Source organism: Monodelphis domestica, chromosome 4 (assembly GCF_027887165.1).
Source record: "Monodelphis domestica isolate mMonDom1 chromosome 4, mMonDom1.pri, whole genome shotgun sequence".
Classification (NCBI taxonomy): domain Eukaryota; kingdom Metazoa; phylum Chordata; class Mammalia; order Didelphimorphia; family Didelphidae; genus Monodelphis; species Monodelphis domestica.
In genome coordinates this window covers 151,846,604-151,866,807 of record NC_077230.1, presented here as the reverse complement: position 1 = coordinate 151,866,807, position 20,204 = coordinate 151,846,604, and the positions used below count along the sequence as shown (strand labels likewise).

The 20,204-nt window shown below is 33.9% G+C and overlaps 1 protein-coding gene and 1 long non-coding RNA gene across 3 annotated transcripts in view; one reads left to right on the top strand and one right to left on the bottom strand.

Annotated features, from left to right (window-relative positions):
- The window catches only part of LOC130453698 (uncharacterized), a 72,903-nt gene extending 71,295 nt beyond the window's left edge, over nt 1-1,608 (bottom strand). Inside the window, exon 1 of the long non-coding RNA XR_008911199.1 lies at nt 1,393-1,608. This is a non-coding gene — a long non-coding RNA (uncharacterized LOC130453698). The remainder of the gene's footprint in view (nt 1-1,392) is intronic.
- Nucleotides 1,014-20,204, top strand: part of MMADHC (metabolism of cobalamin associated D) — a 30,728-nt gene continuing 11,537 nt past the window's right edge. The window contains exons 1-5 of one of the 2 annotated variants that reach the window (XM_001372278.4): nt 1,014-1,165; nt 1,636-1,714; nt 7,978-8,122; nt 15,029-15,246; nt 18,370-18,478. In XM_001372278.4, coding sequence (XP_001372315.2) covers nt 1,706-1,714; nt 7,978-8,122; nt 15,029-15,246; nt 18,370-18,478 — 481 coding nt within the window. In that variant the 5' untranslated portion in view covers nt 1,014-1,165; nt 1,636-1,705. The other variant, XM_056793830.1, reaches the window with a different exon arrangement.

Here is a 20,204-nt window from a genome sequence, read left to right as displayed (position 1 = left end):
CAAAAACAACCTAGAAATATGAACTCTCCCAAAAGGCTTTAAAGGAATGCATACCCTTTGACCCAGCAATACCACTACTAGGTTTGTACCTCAAAGAGATAATAAGGAAAAATACTTGTACAAAAATATTCATTGCTGCACTCTTTGTGGTGGCAAAAAATTGGAAAATGAGAGAGTGTCCCTTAATTGGGGAATGGCTGAACAAATTGTGGTATATGATGTTAATGAAATACTATTGTACTGTAAGGAATGATAAACTGGAGGATTTCTATATGAACTGGAAGAACCTCCAGGAACTAATGAAGAGTGAAATGAGCAGAACCAAGAGAACGTTATACACTGAAGGTGAAGCACTGTGGAACAATCCTATGTAATGGACTTTGCTACTACAAGACAATCCCAAGGGACTTATTAGAAAGAATGCTATCCCCATTGAAAGAAAGAAGGATGGGAGTAGAAATTAAGAAAAACAAATAACTTATCATTTGTTTATATGGCTATATGATTGGAGGGGTGCTTTTAAAAGATTGCTCTATTGCAAAAAAATGAATAATATGTAAATAGGTATAAGTAATAACATTTGTATAAATCAGTGGAAGTGCTTATTGGATCAGAGAGGTGGAAATGGAAAAGGGGAGGGAAAAATGAATTATGTAAACATGAAAAATACTTTTAAATTAAATTTAAAATTAAAAAGAAAAAGAAATATGAGCTCCTTCCCATTAGAATGAAAGAACCCTGAAGGCAGAAACTGTTTTGCTTTGGTATTTGCCTAGGACAGTTTAGCGCTTAAATCAATTAAACGCCCATTCACTCATTCAATTAACTAACAATTAAAGCTCGGATTTAGCTAGATCTCAAAATACGCTCTCTACCCCATACATAAACTCGTATACGGTAAATAAAGACTGCTGCTTTTTTCTGCCAGCCAAAGGAGATGAGAAAGGAGAAGGGGTGAAATTGCCACCTGGGACCCCTCTGCGCATGTGTAGTATCTAGCTGTACTCTCTTCCGCTCGATCGAGCCTCGGTATTCCTTCTGCTTGATGCGCTCTGGTATCTACTTCTACTACCTTCGCCTTCTACGATGACGACGTGAACGCCATTTTGACGGAGGCCTGTAAGTGGGGCTCCTGGCCTCTGGCGGTGGCTGGCTACTGAGACAGGTAAACACTCGTGGTCCACACTAGTTCCTCCTTCGCCCGAGTCGTGTCATGGTTTTCGCCTCTCTCTCGCTTGTCTTCTCGAAGCCTCTCTCCAGGTTCTTTGTCGCTGCCCTGTCATTCGGGCGCCCTGGTCTCCTGTGTCACGTCTCAACTCCCTGCCCCCTTCCTCAGCCCCCTCAAACACCCATCCCTTTGCCGCCTCGCGGAGACTCCCAAGGATCACTAACCTGAGGGAGGTCTGGGGCGCAGGACCCTCTTCCCCGGGCTGGGAATGGTTGGGATGATCGAGATGGTGATGCTTTGGGGGGGGGGGCGGGGCGCTGCCTGGGCTTGGAGTCCCAGCCTTCGGCCTCACCCCCACCCCCCTGGGCGGAAGAAATACTCGTCCTGGTGTTTGTTGAGCTCAGACTCTTCCTGACGTCTCTATTGGTCACTAACTCGCTCTTTTGTTTTTGTTTTTTCTCTTCCAGGAAGAACTTGCCTTTTAGGACAGGGCGGGAAAAAGGAAAAGATTATTTTGTTATTTTCTTCCCACCAGAAATGGCCAATGTGAGTAAATTAAGTGGAGTCCTTAAAAAGCTAGTGGTAACGGGGGGGGGGGGGGGGTGGATCTTGATGAGGGGAGAATTTGGGGAAAAGTGGATTGTATTTATTTCTACTTGAGTATTTTGGGTGTCGGACGTGGTCTTAAACTTTCATGTAATGCCTGCTGTGTGCTTAGCGCTCTAAGGGATTCGAAAAGAAGCAAACCATAGTCCATGCCATCACAAATCTAAACTTCGGCTCTGATATTATGAAAGTATAATTCAAAATGGAAATGTAGGAGCTTATCCTGGTGGCTGTAGCTTACATGGTATAAGTGTTTGCATGTTGGCCCTCCCATTAGATTTTAGACTTCTAGAGAGTGGGGACTGTTTTGCCTTGTTTTGCTTCCCAGCACTTAGCATAAGTGTAGTAGACGAATGTTGACTGATTAATCAATCAATTAGAATGTTTAGAGTGTTTTTACTATGGTGATTTTTGCTCTTTTTCTTTTGGAGTCATTAGAAGTATTCTTGGTTCTCCACTAAAACAATCTATAGCTTTTAGGTTATTTATTATTATATGTTATATACATATGTGTGTGTTATCTCATTCACAGTGCCTGACACATAGCAGATCTTAATGTTGATTGATTTATTAGAATGTTTTTAATATGTCAATATTTGACCCTGTTTTTCCATTGAGTCTTTAGAAGTGTTCTTGGTTCCCCACTCTAACAAATATGTAGTTTTAAGGTTTAGAAACATATTTCCTTCTCATTCTCAGTGCCTGGCACATAGTAGACCCTAAATGTTGATTTAATTGAATTCAAAAGAGAAGCATGTTTGCTAAGTTTCATTTCACATAATTTTTCCTTGTGTTAGTTCAGTGGCTAAATAAAACATTTCTTAAGTCCTCACTATAGATCCAGAAAATAGAGGTATTTATACCAGTAATAATACTTTTGCACATAGCTAATTATGATATGTTTTACATGATTTCACTTATATAATGAGTATCATTTTGGTTGCCTTATATAAGGAGGGGATAGAAGAAGACATAATTTTGGAATGCAATATTTTCAAAAATGAATCTAAAAAAATTCATTGTAATTTTTAAAAATGCAAATTAATAATGCTTCTTTCATAAATTATCAGGTCTTCTAACATCACATTTGTTAAATAAACTTTTGTCTCCACTTAGAGCACTGATATTTAGCTCTTTTTTGTATCTCATGGACTCCTTTGGCAATCTGGTGAAGTCTTATGGACTCTTCCTAGTATATTTTTAAATGTATAAAATATAGTACTTAGGATTAAAAAGGGAACCAGATATGTTGGAAATAAAATCACTGAAAATTCTTAAAATAGTTTCATTCCTTTGTTATCTATTCATAAACCCCAGATTAAGATCCTCTGATTGAGAGACAGATAAAATGACTGGCCAAAATATCAAGTTCCACTTCCATGAAAACATAAACAGTAAATGGCTTGAGTCATAACTTATTGAAAGACCTATAAAACAAAGATAAACCCTTACACAACAGTAAAAAAGTTGTAAACATAAAGTTCATATGTTTTTAAAAGAAGATTCTACATACATTTCAGTAATAGATGTTGTTGGTAAATTCAGAGTCATGGCAAAGTCATGGCAAAAAAAATGCTTTTAGGTAAATTCAGTTGGGTGATTTCTGTAGAGTATATAAATTCACTTAAATGGAAGGAACTTATATTTTTTAATGGAAATTTTGTAAAAATATTTGATATGCACAGTATAGCATCTAATGTCTTATTGGGTGATCTTTAGGAACCTCAGTCAATTCTTACACATTATAGTCTTATAGTTATATATATAGTTCTTTGCATTTATGTATATTTGGCAGTATAAAAATGTAAACATGTCATCTTGATTTTGGAGGAATGCTTTTAATTATTTAACATATCATGCATGTCTATCTCTAAATTAAAACTGCTTAGTTTGATTTATACCTGTGTTTATTGGCAGTTGCTGTTTAAATTTTTAACATTCTTTTCTTTTTAAATTTTGAGTTACAAATTCCCTCCCTCTTACTTCCTCCCCTACCCACTGAGAAAGGCAAGCAAAATATCACTTATGCATCTAAAATCATACTAAGTATATTTCCAATATGGCCATATTTCAAAAATAAAGCAAGAAAATTATACTTAAGTTTATACTCAGAATTCACCAGTTATCTCTCTGGAGGTAGATGGCATTTTTTCATCATGAGTCCTTTAGAATTGTCTTGCATCATTGTTTTGATCAGAAGGGTAACCATCATTACATTGCTATTATTGTGCACAGTAATTTCTTTGTATCAGTGCATAGAGGTCTTGCTTTGTTTTTTCAGAATCCCCCTTCCCCCATCATTTCTTAGAGCACAAACCCATATGACTTGACTCTTTTTTTTTTTTTTTAATAGTTTAAACCCTTGCTTTCTATCTCAGAATCAATACTACATACTCATTCCAAGACAGAAGAGCAGTAAGGACTAGGCAGTGGAGTTAAGTGACTTGCCCAGGGTCTCATAACTAGGAAATGTCTGAATCCGAATTTCTATGTAGGACCTTCTGTCTCCAGGCCTGACTCTAAATCCACTGAGCTATTTAGCTGCACACAATCACAATCTATCAAAATCATATGCCACAATTTGTCAAGCAATTCCCCAAATGATGTAATCCATTCAATCTCCAATTCTTTGCTACCATAAGAAGAGCTGATATAAATAATTCTATACATAAAGGTCCTTTTTCTTTGATTTCTTTTAGGATACAGATCTCATAATGGTATTTCTGGGTATAAGGGTATGCACAATTTTATAGCCATTTGATCCTGGGTCAAAACTTGTCTCCAGAATAGTTGGACCAGTTCCCTTAACAGTTTGTTAGTGTTCTATTTTACCCTCCTCCCTTCCAGCATTTGTCATTTCTGATAGGTGTGATTCTCAGAGTTGTTTTAATTTGTGTTTCTCTAAATCAGTATTTATTTGGAGCATTTCTTTCATATGATTATAGATAGCTTTGATTTCTTCTGAAAACTACCTGTTTATGTCCTTTGACCATTAATTAATTGGGGATTGACTCATATTTTTTTATAAATTTGAGTTGGTTCTATACTCGATATATATTTGAGAGATGAGGCATATTTCAGAGAAAACTTTCTGTGAATTTTTTGCTATTCAATATCTGTGGTATCTGTAGCAAAATGAAGTTTACTTGATTACCTCTTACCTGTCTATTTGTTTTTGCTTTTTCTGAGCAGCATAATAGATTCTTCTTTAGCCTTATATTTTGACAGTCTTTCTCTTTCAAATGTTTCTTGTAAACAACATATTGTTGGATATTTTTTTCTAACCCATAATACTACCTGCTTCCCTTTTTGGATAAGCTCTTCCCATTCATAGTTATTATTAGTAACTGTATTTCCCCTCTATCCCATTTTCTGTTGTTTTCTTTTTTCTCTCATTTTATCCTGTTCTTTCTCAAAAGTCCATTTTGCTTCTAACTACTACCTCCCTTAATTAAATTCCTTCCATTTTTCATCTCTCTCTCTCTCTATTTCCCTATTGAATGGGTTAGATTTATATGCATAACTGAATGTAAATATATATTTCTTCCTCTTCATACCAATTCCAATGAAACTGAGATTCAAGCAATACCCATCACTCCCACCCCTACCATTTTCCTGCTCTTCCTTTTGCATCTCTTTTATGTGAGCAAATTTTCCCCATTCTAACCCCTCTTTCCTGTTCTGCCAGAGCATACCTCTTTCTTTTGCCTTCATTTTTTTTTTAGATCATTCCAACAAAATTGGTATAACACCTGTGTTAAGTAGTTTGGAAGTTGCTTTTAATTATTATATCAATATACTTAAGAGTCATAGGACCTAGCAAGTCTTCCCTGAGAACCCCCTCACTTTTTGTTTGCTCAGTAATCCTTCAGATAGTATAGGTATATAAGTTAAAACAAGCAACTATCATCAGATGGTCTTTTTGCTGTTGATCTACAATTATGCACACTAAAAACTTATTCTAGCATTGAAAGGGAACTTTAGAATTGTCTTAAGATATAATTGTTCAATTCACTTTTGTGTGAACAAAAATGATTACAAAATCATGATAAACTAGCTAAAGTGCTAAGAACATAGCATAAATTAGGACATTAAGCAGTAGCTGATGTTTTGCTTCCTTTTGTTCCTATTTAGTTTGATACTGACTTTTATTCTACATTATTTAGAAGGTGGAAGTATGCTATTGAATGTATTTTTGGTAGACATACTAAAACTCTTTACTCACTGCATATTCTAGTGATCCGATTTTACTGTGAACCTTACAAAATACTAGATGGCCCTTGCTCTCAAAAAATTTAGTCTAATTGTTTTATAGTTATTTAGGTATATTCTCCTTCTTAGATATTCATAAGTTTGAGGGTATATATTTTTACTTTCCCAAATGAATATACAGTAGCCAAGTGCCTTGCATGAATAATTAAATAAGGCATATACTTAAGAAAAATTAAATAATCCAGAAATATTACAGCTATGCATAATTAATTGCAATGGTAGTAAATGCTAAATAATTTGGAGGTGGAGAGGAAGAATTGCTGGGGATCAGTAGTATTAAGAAAGGATTCCTAAAAGGGGTGAAGCTTATGCTTTTGAAAGAACTTAATATATTTACAGTATATACATATTTACATTCCATTAGCCTGACTACAGAGGGAAAATGTATGACTAAAATGACTATGGTAAATTCAGATAGGGCCGGTTAAGTTTTTTTGGCCAAAAAAATTTTTTGCAGGTGAACAATTTTTTGAAACTATAATATAATAAAACCTAATTAATGTAGATCTTTGTTCAGGTGTTGTAATTTCCACATTCAACATATCAGCAAACTATAAGTGCCTTCTATGTTCAGTCTTGTGCTAGACTGGATAAACAATTTTTAAATAACAATGTGAGTACAAAGCTCAGTATTTTAAAGTTAAGTTAAAGTTCAGTATGAAAATTGGTTTGATTTGAAATTTGTATCTTTTTATATTTATGGGATATATGGTAGGCCTATTTTGAATTGTCCTCTATTAATTTAGCTTCATTATTATTTTTATCTTGATTTTAATATATACAACTCTTAAACGTTAGTACAACTTTTAAAAAATTAATCTTTTCAAATTTAAGATACCTGTTTCTATCTCTTTAATTTGAAATAATCAAATCTTTTCTGTATTTCAAAACCATACCATTGTATTAAACTGTGTCTCACTTTTACATCACAAGAGTTTTCTACACTGTATAACATGTTTAGCAAGTTTGGACTGAGACCAGTTAAGTTGGTTTAGAGCTTACCTATGAGGCCAAACTCAAGAGATTCAACTCCTTAACCTATGAACACACTAAAAATTTCACCCCAACTCTAGAATTCTGTGATATTTTCAAAATGTGGTTTTGGTAACAAAAAGGAAAAGTGAGACATTATGATTAGGATTATGCTAATTCATTGACATGGAAAAAATCAGTTTGGTGTTAAGATAGTAAATATATTACATAAAAATAGTGTATTTGTGGTTTTTAGTGATAATTTTTAATGTGTTTCTTTGTTAGAAATCAATTTTAACATTTAAGTGTCAGGTTATACAGACGAGACTATTTTGGCTTCTAAATCACTATAGAAAGTTTATATGTCTTTTTAAATTTTTTTAAGCCCATATCTTCTGTCTCAGAATTGAGCAATAAGGTCTAGGCCAGTGGTTCTCAACCTTTCTAATGCCTTGACCCCACAATACAGTTCCTCATGTTGCAGTGACCCCAAAAAAATTATTTTGGTGGCTACTTCAAAACTGTAATTTTGCTACAGTTATGATTCGGAATGTAAATACCTGATATGCATTATGTATTCTCATTGCTACAAATTGAGGGGTTGAGAACCGCTAGTCTAGGCATTTGGCATTCAATAACTGCATTATGGTCACACAACTAGGAAATGTCTTAGGTCAAATTTGAACCCAGTCCCTCCCAACTCTAGGCATGTATGCACTGTGTTTCTTAATTGCCCAAAAACTTTATATGTCCTTAAGAATCTACTTAATATTTCAAGAAATGTAATCTGCTTATCTCAAAATTATATTTCGTTAAGTTATACAAAGAAGAATCTTAGTGGCAAGTTTTGGCAAAAATCACACTGCACCATAAGGGTTTTTACCAAGGAGATGTGCAAATATAAAAATAGAATATTTATATTCCAAAAAAATCATTTTCATTTTCTTTTTTAATTCTAGGTGCTCTGTAGCAGAGCCAGGCTGGTTACCTACCTCCCAGGCTTTTACTCTTTAGTCAGGAGGGTTGTAAATCCCAAAGCTTTTTCTACTGCTGGATCTTCAGGTTCAGATGAGTCTCATGTAGCTACTACACCCCCAGACATATGTAAGTAATAGATATTTTACATAATTTGAATTATTTTTACATTTACAGAAAATTATTTGAGTAAATTTTCCCTCCTTTCTCAAAATAGAAACACATCATCATCTCAGCATTATTAATTGTCCCAATGTCGGATTCTCCTTTTGCTATATCTGTGTGAACTTGGGCAAGCCACTCAACTTCTCTTTGTTTTGGTTCTGCAACTGTAAAATGGGAATAATAAAGCACCTAATTCACAGAATTGTTGTGAAGATCAAATGTTAAAAAAAAAAATCTCTCCTTTCTTGTTTTTGTCCCTTATCTTTTTAAATTAGATAGCTTAATTAATAGTGGTATTATGCATAAAGTATTTACCTAATAAAATTTTAAATTGAAGAAGAATCAACCATAAAAGAAAGATATAGCAGTAGCACTATCCAGTTCCAGTTCTAGAACATTGTAGGTGGTATATAAAAGCTTATCCCATTTCCATCTCTTTCCTACCTTCAAACATTTATGTAATAACTTATCCAAATAAAACATGAGTGTGATAATCCTGACCCCTCAAATTTATAAAATTTCTCTATCTTTGTGTCAAACAACATTATAATCTTATCTGCTGCCTCCATTTTCTCATTGCTTATCTTTTCCTTAAGGCCCTTTAATCTAGTTTTCATTATTATTTATCTAACTAAGGGTTCTTATGGCATCACTTTCATTCCCGTTTTTCAAAATGTAAATGCATTCATTCTTGAAATTTAATTATTTTCTGTTTCACTACACTGTTCTGATTTCTTCTTACTATTTCCTTTTCATGTCCTTTAACTGAGAATTTCCCAAGAATCTGCCTTTGACCACCCTCTGTTCATTTCTAATCTTATGCTTTAGTTATCATCTTAGATGATTCCCTATAGCTTCTCTTCAACCCCAGGCCCTCTCTCAAGTGTCAGTTATCTGTTTTTTAATACTAGAATACCAACTTAAAATCTTAGTGTCACCTAAAATTTAGGCAGTCTACAACTGAATTCATTCGCTTTTTTATTTACCTAGAACAAAGATCAAGAAAACTCTTTAAAAATTCATTTTTAACAATAAAACCATCAAATATTTGAGAATTGACCTACCTAAAAATGCATAGATAAGAGTCAGTTTAAGAACAATTCTAAAACTATAGTGATCAAAATTGGAGGGGAAATTCAGTGTTCATGAATGGGCCAAATCAACAAAATAAAAATGGTACCACTCTGCTATAGTCAGAATACCTAGAGATTTATGTATAAAACTGGATAAAATCTTAGTGAAATTTACATGGAAAAAAAATAGACAAGAATATCAGAAATAAAATGCAAAAGGTGATAAAGTCTGCATTTCAAAACTGAAAATATATGGGGGGGGAAATTGGGGATTCTGTGTAGTTTAGGGTTCAAAGAATAAACAATGTTATTTTCATTTATGTAGGTATATAAAGAATCTCTTTTATTTTGATTGGAATTATAGAAATTAATGGAGATTTTCATTTTAATTACATTAATCTGATTCAATAATACTATATTATTTAGGTCTTTTTTTTTTAAGGTCATTATAGCGGTAACATCCAAAAAAGACTATTGTAGATAAGTGTACATAAAATAAATACCTGGAGGAAAAGATTCAATATCCAATATGCTTGAAAAGTGGGAAAGCTGACTTGGCAGAGAAGATATTGTCATATATGTATATATATATGTGTATATTGTAACAGTTAAAATTTAGGGGAGACTGAGGCGGTAGAAATTAGTTTCTCTCTACAAGGAGTATTATATTTTTAGAGGTTTATTAAAAGTTAAGAATTAAAAGAAAATACAGGATAAGGAAAACATGCCTAGGCCAGGGAGGCCTAGACAAGACCTCACCTACATTATGGAAAGAGCCACATCTGCCCCAAAACAGAAGTCCAAAAGAGCTCAAAAGCCTTTGCAATCAGGTTAAATCCCTTCTCGATCTTGGCCCAGGTGAGATTACAAGGCATTCTGGGGAAGTGGAGCAAAGGCTTGTGGGGATTGAAGTCCTGGATTCCAATCCTTTTTATTTATATATAGATGCATATATGTATATACCCACATATATTGTCTTGTATAATTCCATTTACCTCACCAAATTCACCAGGTTGATAAGCTTAATTTTGTTTTGTTTTTTAACTACAAAAGAATGTAAGGCAAGAAAAATGTATTTATCTTAGTTGTTTGTGGAAGATAGATTTTTTATTTTTGACAAATAAAAATTAGTAGGGAAAAAATATTCTTAACATTCAAATCAGAAACAATATAGGAAAAAATAAGATTAGGAAAAAAATATGTAAGGCAGATTTAATTGATTTTAAGACCTGACATCTAAATCATAAGTAGCTGTAAAAAAAAATTTACACATTTAATGTCCAGTCTCTAATAGATAAAAAGGTCAAAAGATGCAATATTCAAAGAGAAAGCCTAGATAAATAAAACTTGAAATAATGCCCACTTGCATTATTTATCCAAAGAGTTATAAATTAAAAGAACTGGAGTGCAGTGTCACACTCATCAAATTGACATGTGTAATTAAAAGCAAGAAACTCAGTGGTATTGAGATTGTTAAAATAGGACAATTGCTGATTAAATTAGAAGTATAAAATTTTTGAGAGAATGATTCAGCAATAGTTAAATCACTAAAATTATAATACCATTTGATCTAATAATTCCATTGTTAGTGATATACTTTATATCTTGAAAATATCATAAATAAGCATAAAAGATTATTAAAAAAATTTCCTGGCAAAATTATTTTCAAAAACTACAAATAACCTCAATGTCTAATAAGCGAATAGTTAAATAAGGACTAAATAATTTCGTGCCCTAATGTTATGGAAGCATGTAGTGCAGTTTGTGAATTTTAAAACTACTCCACCATACTCAGACTGTACTTAAGAAGATTTGATTTAGCTATCTCCTGATTGTAACAATGAAGACACTCTCTTTAACAGAATCAGGAATATCTTGTACTACTTTACATTACTCCACCCTACTTAGACATACTTTAGGGGAAGATAAAGTTGTAATATCCTAATCGAACAATGAAGCTACTTAGTTCTCACCTTATAGTGAAACTAGAACTTTAAGCTAAGTCTATTTTTAGACCTTAGTACAAAAAGGTGTTAAGTAAAAGGTTAAATTAATCACAAAAAGGTCAAGTAACTAACAAAAGGTGAACTTAACAAAGAAGTGTGAAGTAGCTCAAAAGATATAAACTAATCAAAGAAGATGAGAACTAAAAGTATGGGCAGTCCTGGAGAAAGCCTTTGATGTGATTGGTAGATGTGAAAATTTAGAGGTGGAGACACAAGGGTGAAAGGTCTATATATTTGGGATTTTTTCATTTCTCCTGAACTCTTTCCCTGAAAAGTTGACTCTGGCTGATGACTTCCTGTGAGCAGCCTGGGCGCCAGTTCAATCCTGGAACTCAGCCTGGAGGAGCTCACTCAGACAGCTTCCTTGAGACAGTCTTGGGGGGAGTGATAAGGCTGACTTCCTTTTTCCTTGGGCTCAGGGAGGCCCCTTTGGCCAAGGCCTTTGATCCGGAGCAGTTTAAATTAACTCTTTCCTCTCTCTTCTCCTTAATTCCTTCTCTCTATATTAATTAAAATCACCATAATTTCCAGCTGACTTGGGTATTTTATTATTTGGGATTTTCCCTGGTAACCAATTAATTTAGATTTTAAGTCTAAAATTATCCTTTACAAGTTAAGACCAAATAATAAGAACATGTGGGGACAGACTTGTTAAATAATGCAAACTCAGTACCAAATGGATAAATTGAAAAAGCACTTATTAGGTGCCATTTATTATGTGCCAAGGACTGCTAAGTGGTGAGGATACAAATATCTTTAAAAGAGACTATCTTTAATTACATTCTAATAGGGAAGACAACACATACAGGAAAACAGGTGACCAGGAATTGAGAAGGATACTAGGAAGAGGGCCAGAAAGAATGACCAGGCCCACTCAGTAGAATAGACTAGCCAAAGATAAATGTATTAACTTCTCCAGGGAGTGGAGCATGGTTTCAGAAACTTCCCAAGGTGGAGGAGATTCAGATCTCTAACCTACTGTGGGTAGATGCTATGGATACAGATGGGGAAGCACAGCTCAGTGGCTACTGACAGTGAAATTAGATAACTAAATTGATTGCAAAACTGAAGGACAGTTTCTGGTGGTCAGCAATGACCCCTCTAGGCATTTAAGTTATGGTAGATAAAAGTCCAATCCTATTTTACCCTTACCATCTCTGTTCACTACTCGTGTGTCTCACCTTAGTTCTTCTTGACTATAAGTGTTCAGAGGCAGCATCAATAAAAAACCCACTGACTGACCCACTGGTAGTCTTCCATCACTCTCTGTTCTTGGCCAAATAGAATAGAATAGCTAGCCACCTGTTTCTCCTGCCAGAAATTTTCCTAAAATAGCAGACTTCTAGAGTACTTTGCCACTTCTTCCTCCTTCTGGTCTTCTTCCTCATCCTTCTTACATCCACCCTCCTAGTCCAGAAAAATAACAAGAATTCATACTTAACTAGAGCCATGTAAAAATGAAAGTAAGGGGCATAGACCTAAGCTTGTGCTCTGGAATTCTAAGCTACAGGATGCTAAGTTGATCAGATTTCTATACCAGATCTATTACCAACATGATGAAAATAAGGGCTGAGTAGATTTTGAGGTATACCAAAATGCCCTAAGGACAGGTCAAAGAAGAGCAGCTGAAAACTACTAGGCCAATCGAAGAGATATGAGATTGAGCTCCTATACCTCAGTTTAAGCAAGTTGCAAAGATCTAGACTTTTAAAGAAAGGATAAAAAAAAAGAAATGTATAAATAAGTATGTTTAGGACTTAGGAGTGTCTATAAATTATAATTCTTGCCTTGAAATTAAGTTAAGCCTAATGAGGCAAGCTAAATATTTTTAAAATGTTGGCCAAAACATTGTCCCACTACCGTCATCATAGCCATTTTCCATTCCAAACCGTAGCATATTAGTTAGGATGGAAATGCTGGAATGTCTTATTTATCTCAATGGCAAATAGTCTAAAGACTGCCAAGTATGGCTAGGAGATAGACATGCAACATTAATGCTACTTGTGTCTGTCATGTATTAATTACTAATCCTATTTGGAGAAACTACTCATTTTTACCTCCCTAAGTTCTACAAAATTGTTTATGCTTAATATTAACTTCCTAGTTGATAAAAATGACTTTACCAACTGTAGTATTATTTTTTCAAAATGCATATATAACCCAAATAAATTAAATCTGAAAAAGCAAAGATAAAAAATGAAAGTCTACTTCAGTAAAAAAAAAGCAAATCAAAGAATCATATTCTATATATGTAATATCCCAATTTTTCCTTCAGTTTCATAAAAAAACCCAAAAAGATGATTTTCACCCCAGAGCTGGTTTCTGTCATAATTATATTAGTGATACCATTATTTTTCCCAGTCATCTTAGTTGGAAGTCTTGAAGTCATTATTGAGCCAGACCTTTGAGGTAGGAAATATAACAGAAGAGATGGGCTTGTAGTGTGGATGGGAGAATTTCTAAAGAGTAATGTAAACCTTAAAATTTCTTAGACTTATAAATGTTGGAAATTTCACCATTGAGAAATTTCATACTTGGAAAATTTCTTACTGATAGTCTATTGGAATGTGAACCCCATTGGCATGGGAGGTTCCTCCTCCTCTCTTCTTAAGATTACTTTAGGACAGAAACCTTTTGCTGAACAATGGAAAGGACTTTGACCAGTGCTTAAGCATAGAACAGGAATTTCTTTGAGTCATGATTGATTTTAGAATTGATACAATAGAGATACTTGGAATGACAGAATCAGGTCTTGGAAAATACAATTTCCACCCCACTCAGTCCTAACAGGATTTAGGAAGGGCTGCAGCATAGATCAAAATTTAATTATTCCAATCTCTACCCTACTCAGGGTAACAGGATTTAAGAAGGGCTGTAGAAAAGGATCAAAGATTTAATTATTTGAGAATATGACCTTCAACAGACATGTGCAAAGCCAGAGACCTCTGGGCGGTCCTGGGTTAAGCTAGAGCCTCCATTGGCACAGGGAAATTGATGGACAGTGATTGGTAGATGTGAGAACTGAGGGGAGGGAACTTGGATGGTTTCCTTAAAGATAGAGGGGTCTGAAGACTCAGGGGGGTGGGAGAGTTTTTTTGGCTGTGAGTGGTTGGAGAGGTGCTCTGAGAAGCTGGCTCTGAAGGAAGCTGAAGGTGGGGGCCTCTGAGACTGTTTCTCCATTTTGGTCACGTGAGTAATAGGGACTGATCTCTTTTCTTTGCCCCAGCTATCTAAGGGCTTGGGCCTTTTGGCCCAGCCTAAACAGAAGGGGTATTTAAGCCCTATTCCCTTCTCTCCCCTTTCTCTCTCCCTCTCTCTCTCTATCTCTAATTCCTTTCTTCCTCCTGTCTGTAATTAAACTTTATAAAAGGTTGACGGCTGACTTGAGTTTTCATTTAGGAATTACATAGCTGAATTCCTTGGTGACCTTAAATTAATATATATCAGTCTTTTAAAAGTGATTTCCTTGTCACAGTAATAACTACAACCAAGAAGTATGGTAGTTCAAATACATATGCCTGTTTTCAACCAGAAAAGAAAAGCAAATAAAAATGCCTTGTGATCAAAATTTTAGTATGTTTTCTAAATAAACCTTGAATTTTACTTAGCAAATGAAATTGATATAGATGACTTATGTTCTCATTTAGAGCCACCTTTCTGAGACCCTTGCTCTCCCCCCCAAATTTTTCTTTTTCAAAATAAGTTCCTACTTTAGAAAAATCATATACCCCAAAACTATTACTTCTGTGCTAAAATTTGAGTGAAAAATAATCATCCTCATCTATTTTCAGGTTCAAGGACTGTGTGGCCAGATGAAACAATGGGACCGTTTGGACCCCAGGATCAAAGATTTCAGCTCCCTGGAAATATAGGTTTTGATTGTCACCTCAATGGGACAGCTTTGCAGAAGAAAAATCCAGTTCATAGAACTTTGCCTGATGTCTTAGCAGAGCCTTTATCAAGTGAAAGGCATGAATTTGTGATGGCACAATATGTAAATGAATTTGAGGTAATTATTAGTTTCTCTTGTGAAATTATTTCAACTATGACAAATTAGCCCAATTCAGCTATAATTTATGATATTGGAGAGTTGCTCGAGACACTCAAGTCAAGTGACTTGCCTATAGTCACAAAGCTAACATGTGTCTAAACCTAGTGCTCTAGCTAGCTACTTAGTCCTACTACCTCCCAAGACTTGATATATTCCCTAGAAATTCTCAAATATTGTTAATAAGGTATGTATGCTGTGCAGAAAATATTTACCTTTCTCTGAGCTTATATCTTATTTATACTAGGTTCTCGTATTGCCTTCCCTTTCAGAACCCCCTCATTTATTTTTCACATATTTTATATGTGTGTACCTTGGCTTATCCACTAGAATGCCAAATACTTTAGGATAAAAATTGTTTCACTTTTTTTCTTTGTATTCCCAACATGTAGTAAGTAAAGTACCTAGCACACAGTAGACTTTTAAAAAATATTTACTGATAGTAATTTATTAAATCTATGTGATAGCATGATAACTGGCAGAGAAACTATTGTGAAAATATTCTTGAACCAAAGGTAATATTAAAAGTTTGGCTTTTAGTTAGTTTGTACAAATGTGTTTCCAAGTATTTTTAGAAACACTAGTGAAAGCAGATGTTTAAATAACTTATCTTGCTTATCACTCTTCACCTACTCCTAGTCTCAGCATGATTTTGTCATCATAGTATATAGGAGCAACAACTTGTAATTAATTTCAGGTTTTAAAACATAATTTCTCTGAGTACTTTTTATGTAAAAGCCTTCATACTATCCTATTTAATATTTATAAAACATGTTTATCATCATATATAATTGAGAAAAGAGATGCATCAGTCATGTGTCAAAAGTATTCCATTGGTTCCCATCCAGTGTTAAATGAACTATAGTAAGAACTCTAGCACTTTGAATGGAGCCTCATGGAGGAATAATGAGAGTAGAGGGCATAAATGTCACATAAGATAAGCTGTTTGGCAGAATACAGATTTTTAAAAAATGTTTTGAGTCTCTCCCACCATTGAAATAGGTTTCTATCATACTAGGATGAAAGCTCAAAGACATTAACATAATACTTTTAGTTTGTGTAATTGTCCTTCAGATGTCTTTGAAGAGAGGGCCCAGAAAGATTATACTATATTAGTTTAATCTACTTGATTTTTATGTGTTGCAAGGCAAAAATTTTAAAGATGTAGGTCATTTCAATAGATTCAAACTATACTACCATACTATAATCTTTTTATCAAGGATTCTAATATTTCCAGAAAGGTATTATACTATGTCATGTGCATTTTCCCTTTATTCTTCATAATGAACAGACTTGTCTTCATTAATTTTTCCCCTCATATTATATATTATAGAATTTCAGTACTAATGCCAAAAATAATAAAAGGTTGGCCTTTTTGTTCTGTTTGTTACCCTTTATTTAATAGATATTTTAAAAATGTTGCCTTTTCTTACATCTTTATTTTTAAATATATCTCTTCCCCCTCTATTCAAAGACCCTTCTTTATTACAAAAAATGAAAAAAGAATAAGGGAAAGAGTTCAACAAAACTTATGACCAAATTTGACAGCATACAAAATGGTATGTACCTCTGCAAAGAATCTGGGAGAAAGTTATATTTTCTTACCTTTTTCTCTCAGGCCAGATTTGACCATTATAATTAAACAGCATTTGGTAGCTCATTGAATTGAGTACCGGGCCTAGAGTCAGGAGGACCTGGGTTCCAATGTGACCTCAGACACTTTCTGGTTGTGTGATCCTGGGCAAGTCACTTAACCCTCATTGCCTAGCCCTTACTGCTCTTCTGCCATCAAATAAATACATTGTATTGATTCTAAGATGAAAGATAAGGTTTTTAATAATAATAATTACATAGCATTCATTTTCTTTTTTTTGTTAATTTCATTTACATTGTTTTCATCGAATATGTTTTTCTAATTCTGCTTACTTTGTGTCAGTTTACTTCCAGTGCTCCTCTAAATTCTTTTGTCATTTTTTTTTACAACACAGTAATTTTCCTTTATTATATTGATATACCACAATTTGGTCAGACATTCCCTAGCTGTTGGGTCATATGCTTTGTTTTTAGTTCTTTGCTACCACAAAAGGTGTTGATATGAATTATTTTTTAAACATGCATGTAAATGTAATTTACATACACATATAAATATATTTTCTATCTGCAGATGCATACACACATATATCCTTTATGTCTTTGACGTTCTTGAGGCATAGGACTAGCATAGAGTCTTTGTGTCAAAAGGTATAGATGTTTTAGTCACTTTTTAAACATAATTCCAAATTATTTTCCAGGCTGGGGAGAATGAAAATTATTCTAAATAGAACTTTTAGTTTAAATTCACAATATGAGAGCAGGGAATCTCCAAATCATAACAAAGTCCCTTTGATCTCTCAAATTGGATAGCAAACTCCTTGTAAGAAATTCATTAAAATAGAGTAGGAAATTATTGTAATTTTTTTAACAAGACAAAAGAAAAGATGGAAGTTTCCTATACAGGCAGAAGTGGTGTGTGTTGGAAACTATACCCAGTGCCTCAAAGATTAAAGAGAAAGGAGGAAAGGAAAGTAAGTTTTTCTTACTTGATCAGAATGTGGTAAAATGTAGAGAATGTTCAGTTGATGGTTAATATGTAGAGAATGTTCAGTTAATTTTTTGTTTGATCAATTAAGTCATTTATAAATTAATACATTTGGGCCTTACATTATATTTATCTTTTTGTAAAGTACTTGATAATTCTTTATATCATCTATTATCTCACATTAGAATCCTCTTTATATTAAGACAAATAATGAAATGTTACATGATTTCACAGGTGAAACTGCAAAATAATTCTGGAATTTTTGTCCATTTTTCAACCAATTATATATTCTATTCTTTATGAAATCAGATCTTAGAAACAAATAAATGTAATTATCAATTTTATATATATGGGACTTTTTCTTCATCCACTTAATTGTTCATACCTCCAGCCTATGTGATTAGAGCCTGTATTTTTTCTTCTTAATAGAAATAAGTAGAAACAGCTCAATGAAATGACAAGTTCCTTAAAGGCAGATTCTACTTATATTGTTTTGTTTTCCTTAGGGAAGTGATGTACCTGTTGAACAACAGGAAGTTAACAAAGCAGAAACTTATTTTGAAAATGCCAAAGTAGAATGTGTACTCCAGACATGCCCAGAACTACTTCGAAAAGGTGTAGTATGCTTTGTCCTCTGAGGCACTGATAACTTGATAATATAGATATTTTTCTTACTATTGAAAACTTTCCCCTAGTGGTGGTAATATTTTAAATCTCCATGATTTATTACATCCTTGACATTTAAATGCTTTTACCTTGACCATGGCTAGTATTTTTTTTTTAAACCCTTGCCTTCCATCTTAGAATCAATACTGGGTATTAGTTCTAAGGCAGAAGAGTGGTAAAGGCTAAGTAATGGAGGTTAAGTGACTTGCTCAGGGTCATACAGCTAGGAAGTGTCTGAGGCCAGATTTGAACCCAGGACCTCCCATCTCTGGGTCTGACCCTTAATCCACTGAGCCACCCAGTTGTCCCCAAGGCTAGTCCTTTGTAACATGTTAACCCATAATGATATTTCTTAAGGAGGAATCTAATTTTTGTCGCTTTTTATGTTGTCCTCAGTTTTCTATTCTGTTTTGTTATAAAAAATTTAACTGCTACTATGTTATGATAAACATTAATTAACTAATGATTGTTATTAATCATTATTAACTATCTACTGCCATTATGCTAGATCTTGTAAAAATAAAAATGATAATGGCGAGTACATAAATACAGATAAAAAACTGTTCAATGTAGGTTCAGAACTGTGTGGATACTTTTGATAGATGTAATCAAAAGTATCCTCAGTGATGAAGTGAAGCTCAAATAGGGAAGGTGAAAGGATGTTAAAGAGTCTCTTATTATAAAAATAAAATATTTATTGAAATATATAAGGATAAAGAAGGATTTCTAATTCTAAAGGATTCTAAATCCACCCAAATAAACTCCCAGGTTCCTCTTCTCCTGTGATTCACAGGCTACAGTAATCCTTCCTGATCTGACTAACCCAAATTTATACTATCTAAATGAAACTACCACTATTATCCTTATAAATCTTAACCTCACCTTCAAATTATAAATAGCGAAGACTAGCTGGTTGAGTCTCAATAAGAATCAAGTTAGGACTCAACCATAACAGACTCAGTCCCAACCAAAGACCAGGTTTTTCTTTGGTCTTCTCACAGTTTAATCAATCTATATAAACACAATAGATACACAATAGTGTTTCCCAAATTGGGAAAGGAAAACACTGAACTCCTTCAGGTCTCTCTCTTGGAGAGAGAAGCAAAGATGTTACTTCCTCCAGCCCTGAGAGAGTCTTGGAGAGTGTGTCTCTGCCAACTGCCAGAGAGTAATTAACATAGAAAACCAGTTCTAACTGTCACATCTAAAATCAACATGCTCTCTCAGCTCTGCTTCACACTCCAGTTCTTGTCTCAAGCCAGCCACTTTATTTACTTCTTATCTCTAAACTAATAAAACAATACTTATTTTCTGATATCACCCCTACAGTACTAAACATCAGGCTCTACCCTCAAAGAATTTGCATTCTACCAAATTATGTATTCTATGAACCCTAGAATGTGATTGTAAAAGACTTCAGTTTGGTATACTAGAGTAATGTCATGGAATCAGGTGACCTGAGTTCCAGTCCTGACTCTGAGCCTTATCAGATAATTGAACACAACCTTTAATTAACCTTTCTGGGCCTTTATTTCATCAGTAAAGTGAGAGAGAAGTAGATGAATGATCTGCAATTCATTCTAATGTATATATGTTTGTCCACAGTTATGGAAGAGATTTAATATCTTATTAAAAAATTAGTTGTAAGTAAATACAGTTTTTGAGTTCATCTTTG